General features: G+C 51.3%; 1 protein-coding gene across 4 annotated transcripts in view; it reads left to right on the top strand.

The window, feature by feature from the left end:
- MYLK4 (myosin light chain kinase family member 4) overlaps nt 1-16574 on the top strand; it is a 68384-nt gene that overhangs the window by 40261 nt on the left and 11549 nt on the right. For all 4 annotated transcript variants that reach the window (XM_018039259.1, XM_018039260.1, XM_018039261.1 and 1 more), the window contains 5 exons: nt 4961-5039; nt 8875-8980; nt 12838-12931; nt 13003-13112; nt 14172-14313. In XM_018039259.1, the coding sequence (XP_017894748.1) occupies nt 4961-5039; nt 8875-8980; nt 12838-12931; nt 13003-13112; nt 14172-14313 (531 nt within the window). The remainder of the gene's footprint in view (nt 1-4960; nt 5040-8874; nt 8981-12837; nt 12932-13002; nt 13113-14171; nt 14314-16574) is intronic.

The following is a 16574-nucleotide window of genomic DNA, read 5'->3' as shown; positions in this document are numbered from 1 at the left end:
GTTTGGGGGTTTCAGATTCACTTTGTGTGAGGCGTGCACACAGCTCCCTGCCCTGGGAGGCAGTGTTCCCCGCTGCAGCCAGTCTCCCCTCTGCTCACCGGCATTTGCACGGAGGAATTCAGTCCCTTGCGATGGCCACATTTTGACCAGGAAAAGAGGCGAGGATTTCAGGGGAGAACCAGGGCTGTGGGTGGGAATGTGGGCTTTTCCTTGGCTCCTCCCTCTCCAGATTCCCTGCAAGATCCTCTTGGAGAGGGGTCTGCAGTCTGCTGGGCGAGCACCCCCAGACGTGTTCCTCCTGCGTCCCTGGTGGCCGGTGAGGAGGAGGCAGCGGTTTGCTAGATAATCCGTCCTGGGGAGGATGGAAGACCCTTGATGGGGGGAGGGAGGCGGCAAGGCTGAGGAGCACGGGCTCCCCAGTGTCGCACTGTTGTTCACGCTGCGGTGGGGCCGCCTGGGTGGTGAGGAACCGAAAAGTCCTCCAGAAGCCAGAGGGGTGGGGCCGGGGTGGGCACAGCCCCGGCTCCCAAACCTGGCAGCTCTTACAGTGCGCGGGGTGTGGCTGGGGCTCAAAATGCCAGTCTCCAACCCACCCCTGGGATTTTATGAGGCGTTCGGGGGGACCCGGGCACTGAAGGCTTTCAGCCCCCCGCCAAGGTGGTCGAGAAGCCGCAGGTCAGAGCAAAGGAGGATCTGAGCAGGTGAGAAGGCGGAGGGCAGCTAGGCAGAGTCTCGTTGGCGGCTCCTGGGAAAGGACAGCACTAGGGGCAGAGGGCCCAGCGTTTTCTGCTTGGGAAAGACCGGAGAGGTGGTGGAGGGACGGAAATAAGAGAACATGAACCTCTTTAAGGCGTCTGAGGTGAGCGCGTCCGTCGGCAATAAGAGGGAAAGTAAAGTCTGTGTGATCCACATGCCCCGTGTGCCTGGATCTTAGGGTGCTGTTGCTTAGTCGCTCGGCCCTGTCTGACTCTTTGTGACCGCATGGACTGCAGCCCACCAGGCTTCTCTGTCCATGGGATTCTCCAGGTGAGAATACTACAGTGGGTTGCCATTTCCTCTCCAGGAGATCTTCCAGACCAGGGATCGAACCCACATCTGCATTGCAAGCGGATTCCTTACCACTCAGCCAGCCCAGATCTTTAGGAGAAGAGTCATAATTTATTCCCGATCAGTTCTAACCAGTTCTTTTAAATCGACAAAGGCAGGCTGGAGAGGAGAGTGGGAGACAGGGTGTATTTTCAGTCTGAGTCTCTAGTCCACAACCCGGCCCCCAAGGAGGAAGGGCAGACCAAGGGTTGGCCTTTCCCAAAACCCTGGGTCTTCACACGCCTGTTCAGGCCCACTGGCGGCCCACTGGGTCACTCAGCCGTAGCAGGGGCTTTGGGGATGAGAAAGCGTGTGCGTGCCCAGTTGGCTCTTTGAGATCCCATGGACTGTCGCCCACCCGGCTCATGGGACTTCCCAGGCAAGAGCACTGGAGTGGGTTGTCATTTCCTCCTCCCGGGGGTCTTTCCAGCCGAGAGACAGAACCCGAATCTCCTGCGGCTCCTGCATTGGCGGGTGGACCCTTTACCACGTGAGCCGCCTGGAAGCCCAGACAAAACCTGCAAGTGTCTAAAGTAAGTCAAGTCTGTAGTCCGTGACGAGTGGTAGGGGAGCGCGTCTGAGCAGGGCTGGCCCCACCCACCTTCTCTCGCGTAGGGGCAGTGACCCAGGCACTGTGCTGCCTCTTTACAAAACTGCTGATTCATCTTGTAGTCAAATGAGGGCAAAATCACCCAGGTCTCTGCCCTTGACACAGGCTCCCATTAGGCTTTCCTGAACCAACACCGCTGATTCTGGCCTCTCTCTTGATACACACCTGGGAGCAGTCCTCTTTCCTTGGTGGACACAGCAAGAGGCTTTGGTCTTCCTGGCAGGGTCGTGTTCTCGTGTGACTGTCTGACTGTCCCTGACGTTTTCTGCAGTCCAGGGGGTGTCTGCCCACTAGCTCTGAGGTCCAGGTTGGCACTTCCCTCCCAGGTTCGGTCCTGCCCTGTCCTGCCAGGCCCGGCACATCGCTCAGCAGGTCGTATCTGCCGGGGGCTGTAGGAAGTTTTCTTCCTTAAGGTCCAGGGAGTTTGCGTGTGTGCCAAAGATGAAGAGAACATTTCTCCTACAAATGGTCTCTACAGTCATCTTCCAGGAGCAGGTGAGGAGACCGAGTTTCAGTATTTCTTGTGAAAATTCTTTCTTTTAGCTTCTTTTAGGCTCTGTTTTCCTCTGTCCCCTGTGAGGAGCCTAACCAAAGTTTAACCATTTAACATTGCAGCTTTCATAATTTTGCTTTTGTATTTCTAAGGCATTAGGTTAAAGTTACCCAGAGTGTTCACCTTGGCACCTCAATAGCAATAATATACCCTCAGCTCAGCATATAGGCAGTTAGTTTGGTCGTGTCCCATTGTGATGTTAAGAAAACAGTTTTCTGAGGCAGCTGTAATCCCCACACGCAGAGCCACGGCGATTCCGTAACACCAGCTCAGGGATGCAGAGCGTCAGGGGCGCCCGGAGAGCCCGTCTTCAGTGGCGCAGCCTGATGGGGCTTTCCCGCCCTGCCATCAGCAGTCCGGAAACACGTCTTCCTTCTTGCGCGTGGGTTCAGCAGGCCCGCCGTGCGGTGCCGCGGAGCGGAGTGCAGGGAAAGGTCTGTGCCCCGGGCGAGGATGGTGCACGGAATCAGAACTTCACCCTGAAGTTTCTGTTCAAACAGCAAGGAGACCTACAGCTGCTGCGTGTTTGCAGCTCGTCGGGTCCAAGCTCCTCTAGGTGTCAGTATGACACAGGGAAACGGGCTATGACAGCCCGTGGCAACGAGGGGAGACCTTACACTATTCAAAGGGTAAAGCTTACCTGATACGCCGCAGAAGGCGACACACAGCCTCGCCCGGAAACTGGTTCTCACCTTCCTCAGCGTCAAGCCAGACCGTGGCACCCAGCGCGCGTCCTGGGGGCACCCACCACCGACATGGGGGCGTCCCTGGAGGCAGCGCCCGGGGTCAGCACGCCGCTTTATCCATGTTGCATATTCGGATAGACTGGCGTCCACTGGCACGCTCCAGTTTTCTTTCCTACGTCCACCTGTGTGTTTCCCAGCACATTCATGCCGTCCAGTATGAATCCAGAACAATACCCGCCCACCAGGGATTTCCACTGCAGAAGAGGGGCGTTGAAAGACAAAGCTACCGCACATCTCAGTTCGTTAAACTACCTTATCTGACTCAAAGCCTGCATGAAATTCTCTCTCTCTCCTTTCTTCCGTGTTGATTCTGATCTTCTGACTGATGAATGTTTATTTCTTTGCTTACTTGTCTCTATTTGATGCCGTTTTCTTGTAACTTTTTGTCTTGTCTCCTGTGGTGCTGGCTGTGTGGTAGACACTCCATTAATATTAAGGATATACCTGGCCTATAATCTTCTGTTTGTTTTTTCAGAGTGACAGTGCAGCTGTAGTTAAGAGGTAGAATCCTGGTTATGCCATTTCTGAATTTTATGTAACCCTGTGAAATTATCCAACTGTATTAGAAAATGGAGTTCGCAGTATATGTCTCAAAGTGTTGCTATGAGGAACCAGAAATTAATGATGTAATGTACTCAGAAACATGCGTGGTGTGTAGTCAGTACTTAGTATATACCAGCCATCTCCGGCATCATCACCACCATCACCGTCATCACCATCATCACCTCCACCATCATCATATCCCTGAGTAAGTGCCAGGGATTCAAAGATGACTCTGTCTTTTTGCCCACTTGAGCCCTACAATCTGGCGGGAAGTGGATGATAAAAACATAAAGAAAGTGCTGCACGCTGCTTGGGGGATGTGCTCACCGCCGTGCTTGCACACAAGGGGAAGCTGAAGGATGGTCCTGGCTCTCACTAAAGAAGAAAGTTCCAAACTACCAGGCTCCAATCTCTTTTGGTTTCCAGCAGATTTACTAAACATGCCTCTGTGTTTGAAGGTCCTTATCTGAAAAATGGAAATGCTCTGAACCTATTGGACTGCCCCTTGGATTGCTTAAAAGCACACTTATAATTTGTCTTGACATCTATGACCTGCACTTACATAGTGTTTCATGCTTGCAAGTCACCCACAGGCAAAGTTTGCTCTTTCCAAATTGAAAAAACAAAAAAAGACTGATTCTTTGAACATCCATAGAATCTCATTAATTTATAATGCAGAACTTGGGATAATTTGGGTGGACTGGGCTCATGTTTACCTTTTATGTTGTATTTAAAAAGGGGTTGGCAAACTAATTCAGAGAAAGCAGAACTGGGAGAAGAATGTTCATCTCCTTAGAAAGGGGCCATCTGCTCTAAGCAGTGTAGAAGCCTCTTTTGTGAAAGCTTACTGTAGTCTTCTACTTTCTGATTTGCAAAACCCAGTCACATATAGCCTCTGATTTTCATTTGATTTACATGTGAACGATATCAAGACAGAAATAACAGAGGTCAAGGGTAACATGCACATCGTCAGTGTCCTTTAATCTATCCAAGAAGAGGGGCCTTCTTCTACAAACAATGCCAGAGTTTTAGAAGACTTCTTTTAAAATAGTTCATTCGCTTTCAAGTACTCCAGTTGCTACAGAGCTTCATCAATTCAGACTGTTCTGCCCTCTAAATTACTATTTATTTTCGGTATTTTTGTCTGTTTGAATTGTGTAATGCAGTGGTTCTCAATCTGGGGTGAATTTGTCTACCAGACATTTAGCAATTTCTGGAGGCATCGTTTTTGGATATTTCACCTGGGGGTTCTGTGGACATCTGGTGGGCAGATGCCAGAGATGCTGCCAAGCGTCCTGTAATTCTAGAGACATTCCCCACAATAGAAACTTCTCCAGCCCCAAGCGTCAGGAGTCCTGTGGTCAGCAGAGCCTGCTGTGATGTGTGACTCACATTGCTGATTACTGCGTCGTGTCCCCACAGGCGAAGGAGCAAGCGTGGTCACTCCCTGGCCTGCAGGAGACAGCACCCGCCGCCGGTGAAAGGACAGCGGCCCCCGCAGGTAACCTTTCCGTGAGATTAGATGCTGATGAGTGAAGGGAGCGCTGGCACGCAAGGCCTGTCGTTGTTCTCATCCAGAGGAAGTTACTCTTTCGTGAAGGCCTGTGTTGGGTCAAGTGCTGCTTGAATACCTTTATCTGATTGGCTTTGGGCCCTCCTCGCTGCAGACCAGAGAATCTTTCGGGGCTCGGCCCTCAGTCCATTGGCCACGTGCTCTCCTGCTTTGCTTTCCAAAGCTCGTATCGGCCGATAAAGAGAAACCTGAATAGAGGTGCCATTCTGTGAAGCCAGAACGACACCGGTCGCGTGCACCCGTCATTAAAATACTTTGTGTCCTGTGGTGGCTTTTAGAGAGATCTTCCCAGAAGAACCTGCCCTCCTCTGAGGAAGAAACGTTTAACAAGCTCGACGAGAAGCAGGCTGAGAAGACCCCTGTGTCTCTAGCTCAGAGAAGTTCCGCCACATTTCAGACAGAAAGACCCCGCGATGAACCAGGAGACTCTGCCCTCAGGAATTCCGCAGAGCCGAGAGAGAGTGAGGACGGAAGAGACATTGAATGCCCAGGGGGGCTGAGCCGACAGCGCGCTCACAGCTCTGGGGCTGAGTGAGGCTCTGCAGATAAAAGTGAATGCCTGGTGTTCAAAGGGGAGGGAAAGGGGCTTCGCTCTAAGGGAGAGCCCGGTGACGGAGGAGCTGAAGAAGACGGAGGATCCGAGATGCCACACAGAACAGGGCCGGCCAGCAGTTCACGTAAAGAGCAGTGTGTTGATAAAACAAAGGGGGGCCAACCCCACAAAAGGTAGGGTTTACAGTGTTCGCATCCCCAGCCTCCGTTTTCTGTAGATCTAGGTGCCGTTGCAATTTAAGGCCACACTGAAGGATAACTGGAGGGACTCTTCAAAATGACGGTTTAGAAGCTGCGTCCCCAGTGGTGTGGATTTTTCTTGCCATTATTTTTTCTTCTTGCTGTGACATTTTCAGGCAATTTATCACTTTCTATGTCTCCTTCCAACTGACAGACAGATACGGTGATTACTAGCGATCACATTTTATATTTTCTAAACATCAGGTAAAAGTTTCTTATTTCCAACAATACAGAGCACATCCTTCCTGAGATCAATAACTGAACAATGATCAGATTGATCAGATGGTACCTTGGCTGCTTCCCAAGCACTGTGAGGACTGAGTTCGAAGCAGGTTATTTAATGCTTCGTCCTCATCTGAGAAGTTTCACATAGAATTTCAGGCAATTACGCAGCCAATTAAAATGAATGAATCGATGCTGTGATCAACCAAGAATCTACTTGAAAGAAAGAGCACCCAGACCCAAACATCTATGGTGTTTTTTAGGGATTGAAGATATAATTCTTATTTCCTTTTTGAATAATGTATTTTGGAAGCTGTTTGTAGAGAAGTCTAATTTTTCAAGAGTTAAATGTAAACCCTAATGTTTACAAAGGACATCCATCCCTGAAGAGATGGGTCTAGTAGAGTCTGGAGGTGTTGGAAAGTGGACATTAGGTCAATTCTTTCACCAGTAGAGGCTCCTCTCGCTGCTGGTACTATTCAGAGACCATTGCTTTTTTTTTTTTTTTTTAATTGCACTTTAATGCGATGGTTTCCCTCTTCTTTAAGGAAGAAAGTGAAAAATGAAGATCAAATTAGTTAGGGAGTCATAAAATGACTGCTGTTGTAAAGGGTCTGGGGACTAACTCGGGGTTGCCATGAGGTCGTTAGGGAGCGTCTCTAGGATGTGGGCCATCTCCAGCTACTTGGGACGATGGGGTGCACGCAGCTCCATCTCACCCCAAACTCTGACATCGCCAGCTCCCTGTCTTGAAGCTTGTCCCATCACTAAAGCATCGTCGCGAGGAAGCTTTCCTGCTCAGAAATGTGACCATCTGAGAGTTTTCTCTTGGGAACGTTGAGAGCTGTGGCTGGATTCTATTTTCCAGGAGGGTCAGCTCCGTAAAAGCCACGCCCCTGTCACGAGCCGTGGGAAAGGCAGCGACAAGACCCGTCTTGCAGAAAGCTGATCCAACAGAGGCCTCGGGAGGCGGGAAGAGGAGAGGCAGCGAGGAGAGCTCGGTCCAGGAGGAGAACAAGAAGAGCAAGATAGACGTGGCGAGTAGAGGAGCTGGGAGCCCGCAGAGCACATCGCAAGCCAGCCGCGCTGTGGACTCCCTGCAAGGCAGAGCCCCCGAGCCCTCTGGAGCAGAGGCCCCCAGGCAGCAAGCTCTGGAGACCCCCCTGGGTAGGAAATGACTTTGGTTCCAGCCCTTTAAAGCATCTTAACCTTTTCCAGCAAGCATTTCTGACTAAATGTCACTTAGACTAATGTCCCGCAGGAGACCTTACAATGTATCGATACCGTTTGTAACCCCACCACCGTTTTGGGGGGCGGTGAAGAGACAAGTGCCACCATGAGGAATCTTTCCTAGCTTCTTCATTTTTCAGCGTATTTATGGTGTGAGAGGAGAATGTCCTCATCAGATCAGATGCCCAGAGATCAATGTCATTATCTGAATTTTAAAAAAATATGAACTCTTGGCAGAGTGCCTAGCACAAGATAAGTGTTTCAGGATTACATTCTGAATAAATGCGAATTTCTAAAAGCAAACTTATTATCGGCTCGCTTCCCCCTGTACCCTTTGGACACATGTAAGAAGCTGCATGCAGTAGGTGATTAAATAATGAATAAATGGAGAAATGAATAGGTTCATGGCAAGAAAAGTTTTACAGTAACTCTGGAAAAGTGAAAAGTGAACTGGAAGAATATGAGTAAGTAACTATGTATTTCAGGGCCTTCCAAGCTGGTGCAGTGGTTAAGAACCTTCCAGCCAATGCAGGAGACACGTTTGACCCCTGGGTCAGGGAGGTCCCTGGGGGAGGAAATAGCAACCTACTGCAATTGTTGCCTAGGAAATCCTACGGACAGAGGGGCCTGGCAGTCGCAACCCATGGGGTCACAAAGAGTTGGACACGACTTACCGACTAAACAACAGAGTGCGCAAGAAGAGATCCTGCTGTAGACTGGAGATGAAACGCTCAGGCTGGGAGGCCGAAAGTGGGAGAAATTTGTGAGCTGGAGAATATGCACTTGGCCAGTGTTACTGGGTGTTTTGTTTCTAGTCAGGAAAAATTCATCTTTGAGCTTTGTGCTTAGTCGCTCGGTTGTGTCTGACTCTCTGTGACCCCAGGACGGTAGCCCACCAGGCTCCTCTGTCCACGGGGATTCTCCAGCCAAGAATGCTGGAGTGGGCAGCCTTTCCGTTCTCCGGGTGATCTTCCCAACCCAGGGATCAAACCCAGGTCTCCTGCATTGCAGGTGGACTCTTTACCAGCTGAGACACCAGGGCAGTCCCTTTAAGCTTTAAATGTGTCATAAATAAAGGCCAAAATATTTTGGAAAGTCATGTTTAGTAATATCAAACGTTTCAATGACGGAAGAAATTTTTCATTTTTTTCCCTCTCTACGTTAATTAAAATTGTGGACTTTACCAGTTGTGCTTTTAAAAAAATGGGTCAAACAGTGTCAGGGGTCTGAGTGTAGGTGACTCAGACGTGGAAGTATTCCCTGTTTGGGCATTATATGGGGATCTTTGATCGTTTTGTTGTTTCTGAAAGCTGTCCCGGAGAAGGTGGGGACTGAGGTCCTGACAGCCTTTCTCAAAAGTGTCAGGTGTCACCTTCATGATCCACAAATCACGATATGAAGTGAAGATCTATGTTCCCTGGATCTTTAGAAACCCAGGGGGCTGCTTGCGTTTTGCTTCTAAACGAGCACATTGGCACGCGGGCCGCTTCTCACCAGCCCTTCTCCTCTCGCCTCCCAGCCGACGCCCTGGCACCGCCCGCGCCCTTTGACCACCGCATCGTGACGGCCAGGCAGGCCGCCATCAACAGCTTCTACACCGTGAGCAGGACCGAGATCTTGGGAGGGTGAGTGCCGCTCCTCTTCAGCACCCTCTTGACAAGGAAGAAAGCGTGCTTGCAAAGACGCAGGCCTGTTTAAATTCCCACGTGGTTTATCTTTCTATTTTTACTTTCCTTGGTTTTTGCACTGATTTTTCATATTTTTAAATTTATATTGGAGTATAGTTAATTTATAATGTTGTGTTAGTTTTGGGTGTACAGAAAAGTGGTTCAATTACGTCTATATATATCTATTTTTTTCCGATTCTTCTCCATTACAGGTTATTATAGAATACTGAGTAGGGTTCCATGTGCTATACAGTAGATCCTTGTTGGTTATCTATTTCATATATAATAATGTTTATAGGTTAATCCCGAACTCCCAATTCAGAGCCACGCCACCCGCCTTCCCCTTTGGTGACTGTGAGTTCCCTTCCCAGGTGTGTGAGTTGCTTCTGGTCTGTAAACAAGTTAGTTTGCACCGTATGTTTGGCCCTCATATGTGAGGGACGTCACGCGGCCTTTGTCTGTCTCTGTCTGACTTAGTTCACTTGGCACGATCGTCTCTGGGTCTCTCTATGTTGCTGCAAATGGCATCATTGCCTTCTCTTTATGACTGAGTGATATACACAAGCTGGAATCAAGACTGCTGGGAGAAATATCAATAGCCTCAGACATGCAGATGACACCACCCTTATGGCAGAAAGTGAAGAAGAACTAAAGAGCCTCTTGATGAAAGTGAAAGAGGAGAGTGAAAAAGTTGGCTTAAAGCTCAACATTCAGAAAACAAAGATCATGGCATCCAGTCCCATCACTTCATGGCAAATAGATGGGGAAAGAGTGGAAACAGTGGCGGACTTTATTTTTGGGGGGCTCCAAAATCACTGCAGATGGTGACTGCAGCCATGAAATTAAAAGACATTTGCTCCTTGGAAGACAAGTTATGACCAACCTAGACAGCATATTAAAAAGGAGAGACATTACTTTGCCAACAAAGGTCCATCTACTTAAGGCTATGGTTTTTCCAGGAGTCATGTATGGTTGTGAGAGCTGGATTATAAAGAAAGCTGAACGCCTAAGAATTAATGCTTTTGAACTGTGGTGTTGGAGAAAACGTTTAAGAATCCCTTGGACTGCAAGGAGATCCAACCAGTCCATCCTAAAGGAAATCAGTCCTGACTGTTCATTGAAAGGACTGACGTTGAAGCTGAAACTCCAATACTTTGGCCACCTGATGCGAAGAGCTGACTCATTGGGAAAGACCCTGATGCTGGGAAAGATTGAAGGCAGGAGGAGAAGGGGACGACAGAGGATGAGATGGTTGGATGGCATCACCGACTCAATGGACATGAGTTTGAGTGAACTCCAGGAGTTAGTGATGGACAGGGAGGCCTGGCGTGCTGCAGTCCCTGGGGTCGCAAAGAGTCGGACAGAACTGAGCAACTGAACTGCACTGAATCCATATACCACACATTTCTCATCCCCCATCTATTGGCAGACACTTAGGTGACTCCCATGCCTTGGCTATTGTGAATAGTGCCGCTATAGACAGAGGTGGACCTTAAGAGTTTCATAAATGTCTGTCAGTCTCACCTGGAGAACCAGAAACATCATATACAGTTATTTTAAGTGATTTTAACCATTTCTGAAAACTGTGGCTGATGCCAGAAAGGCTGATGAGGTGGCTATCTGCCGCGTTTCATCTGCTTCACTTCCCGTGTTGTCCTGTCCGGAGTGAGAGGAAAGCAGTGTGAGTCTCCAGGAGGTTTAGCAGCTTGAAGGCTGAGGAGCAAAGTGTAGAAAAATGTGAACGCTGTTTATCTCATGGCACATATTAAATTTTTTTTTTAATCATCGCTGGTTTTCCATTTGCACTGATACCATGTGAGTTACCATCATTCATTTCAGTCGGTGACGTGCCCTCCTGAAGGACTTGCTGGCAGGACATCCATGCATATTCCCTCCCTGAAGAAGGAGGAGGCGAGTCCACCAGGGAGGAGGGGTCTTCCTCTCCTACTTTAGCCAAGACCCCCGGTGAGGTCTTGTGACTTCCAGTGTTGACTCCCACCAGCAATCTATGTAAAGTAAGAGGCAGAAAGCAGGAAAACTGTACATGTATTCAACACATAGGAAATTTACTTACAACCCAGGGAAGGCACGTGTGGCTCTTAGCGTGCACGTTTCTGCCTGTGGTCAGGGGTGCGGCTGACTCTGCGAAGCCCCTCCTGGCTTTTCTAGTCTCATGGCTCCTCTGCCCTCCGTCACAGGACGCACCCGAACTTTCTCCTCCTCAGCCGGCTGATGGCGGAGAGGACCCCTGCCTGTGAGGACGGTCGAGGGGGACGGGGCTTCTGGAGCAGGCAGCGGTGCCTGGGGCCCCCTAGTTTCACGGCAAGCATTAGCTTATCAGGGTCTCGAGGCACGGGGGTGGCAAGCCAAGCCAGCCACCGTTTCTCTAAAGGAGGAAAGTTATTTGCAGAAGCCGCTTTGGAGCAAACCCAGGGTTTGTGTGTGTTTCTGGTTGAGGTCCCTCAGTGACTCTCAGAGCCTCCGGGGCAGCGTGGGGTCTTCTCTGGTGGCTGCAGGTGGGGCCACCCGCCCATCGCCCTGTCCCGGGCTCAGTGAGGAGCTTAGGGGGGCAGTCAGCTGGGCGTGCTGGCCTCGTCAGCAGGGACCTCCTCTCGGTTGGGGGTGAGTCGAGGTGCAGCCCCTTGTCCTGCAGAGTCAGCAGGGCCAACCCTGCGGGGCCGGGATCCCGGTGCCCCCACGCTGCGGCAGGCCCCCCATTTTCCCGGGGCTCCCTCCCCACCTGTGGCCTGTGGGGTGATTAGAGTTGCTGCTCACCGTGGTCAGTTATTCCTAGCGTGAGGTTATCAGCCTGGCGGGCCAGCAGGGACCCTTGAGGCCACCTCCCACCCCAGGCCTTGCAGGGTGAAGCCTTTCAGAGGGACAGAAGGAGGTGCTGAAGCTGAGCAGTGACGTGGCACCACGGCTGGGCCAGGTCGATCTGGGGGCCATTGCTAATTAAGGGAAAAACCCCTTTCTTAATGAGCAGCCACATCTGAAGCGCCTGGGGCTGTGTTCCTGGGCTCTGAGAGAGAGAGCATGTCTGGATCAGTGCGTGGGATTGAGGTCACACTTGGCTGCATTTACAGTAATGTCACCCCACCCCCAGCCCAGGACGCATCTGCTTCTGTGCAGGGAGTGTGGCTGAGGGGGGTGGGCTGGGGTGACCTCCCCCCAGCTCCCCAGCCATTTCACTAAGTTAGGAATCACAGCAAGCAAGTCAAACGAGAAGACTGCTCATGAGCGTGTATTTGGGGAGGTGGTGACGTTTGTAAGCAGCTGCCTTACGAGGTGCATTTATTCAAATTGATTTCCAAGCTGAAGTGTGTAGTGTATGCTTTGATTAAATGTGTCTATATGCGATTTTGTGATCACTTCTTATTTATTTATTTGCAGTTTCCAAAAATAATCTGACTTGCCCGACCAACAGCCTGTATCATTCTTATGCTTAGAGAGCCTAGCTTGTTATATTCACATGCATTCAGAAAGATTCTAATTTCTCTACGATAGAAACCCTCAAATTTTAGGGTGCATGAGAACCACCCAAGGGGTGTTGTGAAAATGCAACTTCTGGGGTCTTCCCCAGCCTTCCTGCTTCAGTAGGGCCGGGACATCACCCCCAGGAGACTCTGAGGCCAGTGGCTCCTATCAGAACTTGACCTGTTCTAGGAGATTTGGCAACAGCAGGGGCACGTCAGGCCTGCTCACTCAAGTCAGAAAGAGGGGTGCCGGAAAGCTTCAGTGCCCACCGGGCAGCAGCCAGAGCGGGGCCCTGGAGGGACAGAGCCTCATCCGGGACACACCCTCTTCTCCTGCAGCGGACGCTTCGGCCAAGTTCACAAGTGTGAGGAGAAGGCCACGGGCTTAAAGCTGGCGGCCAAGATCATCAAGACCAGGGGCGTGAAGGACAAGGTAAGGGCCACGCGGTGCGGACGCGGCGGGCTGCGGTCCACCCAGTGCTAAACCAGCCCTCCCTCCCCCAGGACGATGTGAAGAACGAGATCAGTGTCATGAACCAGCTGGACCACGTGAACCTCATCCAGCTCTACGACGCCTTCGAGTCTAAGAACGACATCGTCCTGGTCATGGAATAGTACGTCCCCCCCACCCCATCCTGTGCGCACATCCCCAGCACGCTGCCCTCTCCTGCCTCCAGCTGGGCCCTGCTGGCCCCCGGGATGCTGGCCTGCATGTATCAGAACTGCATCCGCCACGGGAAGGAAATTACTCAGGAAAGCGTCTCCGTGTGAGATTCTGTTGCTAAGCAGCAGGACGGCCACACAGGTTTAGCTTCGTAAGAGCTGAGCTATACTGTCGAGGCCCCGGCTTAACTCTTGCTCTGGGTACCCTGGAGGGGTGAGCCTTGAACTGTGTTCTGCTTTTGACCTGATGGCAAAAACAAAACTCATGTCAGACTCTTAGAAGTAGAGCTAAGAGGCTTCTGTTTAACATCACCTTTCTAGGGCCTTCCCTCGTGGTCCAGTGGTTAAGACTTCACCTCACCACATAAGGGCTGTGGGTTCGATCCCTGGTCTGGCAGCTACAAGTCCCACATGCTTCGTGGCTAAAAAAACCCAAATATAAAACATAATTCATTAAAGACTTTAAAAATGGTCCACATCAAAAAAATCTTTAAAAATATTATAAAAAATAAAATAAAATCACCTTTATAGAAGCTTGAGTGTTTAGTTAGAAAGTGAGTCATTCCAGCCAACACTGAGTCTGTCTCTGTGGCTCACTACAGCTCCCCGCCCCCAGCCCCACCCTGGGTTTCACTTGTCGCTGTGGAATAAGAGCTTTGGGGAGTGGAACAGCCAGCATGAGCTCCACACAGCACGTTATCGCCCAAGTCAGCCTGGCCTTCCCGAGGAGCCTGGAATTCCCTGCACCCCTGCCTTCCCAGCGTCCTCCTTAGGAGATGCCAGAGGAGGGCCCACCCCAGAGCGCAGCCCCTGCAAGGGAGGGGTTTTGAGACTTTCCCCCTGAGCAAGTGGTGGGGCTCCAGCGACGGCCACGCCGTCAGAGGCATCTTATCGGGAAGGTAGAGAGATACAGCTGCAGACGCGTCTGGTGCGCGGGTCAGCGGCGCGCGGACGCGAGGAGCAGGTGCGTGTCCGGGGCGCCGACGCCGGGCTCGCCCCTCTCCCCGCAGCGTGGGCGGTGGTGAGCTCTTCGACCGCATCATCGACGACAACTGCAGCCTGACCGAGCTCGACACCATCCTGTTCATCAGGCAGATATGCGAGGGGATAAGACACATGCACCAGATGTACATCCTCCACCTGGACCTGAAGGTGGGTGCGCGCTCCGCGGGGGTGCGAGCCTTTCCCCCAGGCGGCCCGTGGGCCCCGCCGCGCGCCGGACGCCCGACTGGGAGAGGGAGCCTGTTGCTGGGCGTGTATTCGGGAATTTGAACACTCTGGACTCTTCGCCTCCTCTCCCTATTCTCAGTTTCTGCCGCTCCCTGGTATCTGCCTGCCTCCATCCTTAGGGACAGCCGTTCAGCGTCTTACTGTAAGTTGCTTATGTTAAAGGAGCTCACAGGGAGGCGGCTCCTGCCATCACAGCGGCCTCATCACCACCATCCTGGCTGCACCCTCTCCTCATCAGTCTGAGCAGGTGGGAGGCATTTTGGCTGACTCAGAGCTCCCTGGTTGTGGTCAAACTTCCCAGCTCTCCAGAATCCCCAGCAGTCCTCTAAAACCCTCCAGGAGACTCTGGACTTTAGGGGTTATTTCTCCAGGAGCAGGCTAGAGCCGGGAGGAGGACGCTATGGCAGAATGGGACCCCGGGCAGCTGGGGGGAGGCGCTGAGAGGCCGATGGGCAGAAGCGTGGTGGGTGGGGCTGGGCGCCTCCCCGGGAGCGTGCGAACCTGTCGTAAACAGTGGGGAGCCCACCCTCTTTCTCTTATTTGACGGCCTTTCCCTCTCGCGCTCTCTCCCGTTACGGAATCCCTGTAATCGGACTGTGCAGTTCCGACCAGTGAAATACGGGCCCAGCACCTCCGAGCAGCTCTCATGTCCTCAAGGCACCTTCTTGTGTGGCTCAGCCGTTTCCTCATTTCCCTTTTTGCACAGTGGGACACTGAGATAAGATATACATTCTGTGGAACACACCGTCTACGGCAGGTCATCAGGGGTCGCAGAGCGAAGCCAGTTCAGCTTCCGACTAGGTTTCCTCGGGCCTCGGTTCCTGTAACTGGCTCCTCTGGCCGTCCTGATTTACACGCTTGCCTCTCCCGTCCACAGAGCAGGGGGTCGTGGTCGATAGGACGGCGCAGGCAGAGGTTAAAAGCCACTAGCAGAGCCCGTGGCTACGAACCGGTTTGATAATGCACTTTCACGGAGCATTTTCATTGAGTGTAGATACTCTCCAAATATCCCTGAAGGGATCTGATTGGCAGCTGAAGCGGGGACCTGACCCGCCGTAAGTCAGACAGCTCCATATGTGGCTTCATAATGTTGATTGAGGACTTGCAACGGGCAGTTTTCGTTGTAGCTCATATGTGAAGATGCAATAAAGGCGACAGCTGGATGGGTCGTTAAGGACCAGGCACCCTTTCAGAAAGCTCCTTGGAAGGAGAGGGGCCAAAAATACCAAAGGCTTGTCTCTCTGTAGGGGAGATTATAGGTGAGATAAAATGGTCTCCTTGCATTTTTTGTGTTTTGTAAATCTTATTCAATGAATATGCTTTAATTTTATAATTAGAAAAATATTAATTTCTGAAGTGTCCGCAGAGCTGTTTTTTGTTTTTTTTTTTCATCCTGCAAACAGTTCTTTTGTGTCGTGGTGCTTTTGGCAATTGGACAGCTTGGTACGCCATCAGTCAGTCATGTGAGCACGGGGCCAAGTGCTCCTGTGTAGCACCCACTTCTCTATAAACTGCTTTTGCCTAGAGACATCTGCTTTAGAGACATGTTAGAAAAAAAGCTTCCAGTGACATTCAGTTCAGTTCAGTCGCTCAGTCGTGTCTGACTCTTTTCGACCCCATGAATCGCAGCACGCCAGGCCTCCCTGTTCATCACCATCTCCCGGAGTTCACTCAGACTCACATCCGTGATGCCATCCAGCCATCTCATCCTGGGTCGTCCCCTTCTCCTCCTGCCCCCAATCCCTCCAGCATCAGAGTCTTTTCCAATGAGTCAACTCTTCTCATGAGGCGGCCAAAGTACTGGACCTTCAGCTTTAGCATCATTCCTTCCAAACAAATCCCAGGGTTGATCTTCAGAATGGACTGGTTGGATCTCCTTGCAGTCCAAGGGACTCTCAAGAGTCTTCTCCAACACCACATTTATGCCCAACCAAATGGACAATTGAATGTTGACAAGCAGATGCTATTGGAGCAGAAAATGGCAGCCCACTCCAGTTCTGCTGCCTGGGACAGAGGAGACCGGCCGCCTGGGGAAGCAGAGTTGGACACGACTGAGTGGCTAGACCGCCACCACCAAGCTGGTGCTAGCTCATCCCATAAAGTGTTGCTGTGTTTCTGACCTCACTCTACCCTCTCCTCCACCTGGACAGGCAGGGTAGGGGGCAGCCAGGACCCCACGTGAA

This window comes from Capra hircus, chromosome 23 (genome assembly GCF_001704415.2).
Source record: "Capra hircus breed San Clemente chromosome 23, ASM170441v1, whole genome shotgun sequence".
Taxonomy (NCBI): Eukaryota; Metazoa; Chordata; class Mammalia; order Artiodactyla; family Bovidae; genus Capra; species Capra hircus.
This window is presented reverse-complemented; position numbering and strand designations above follow the sequence as displayed.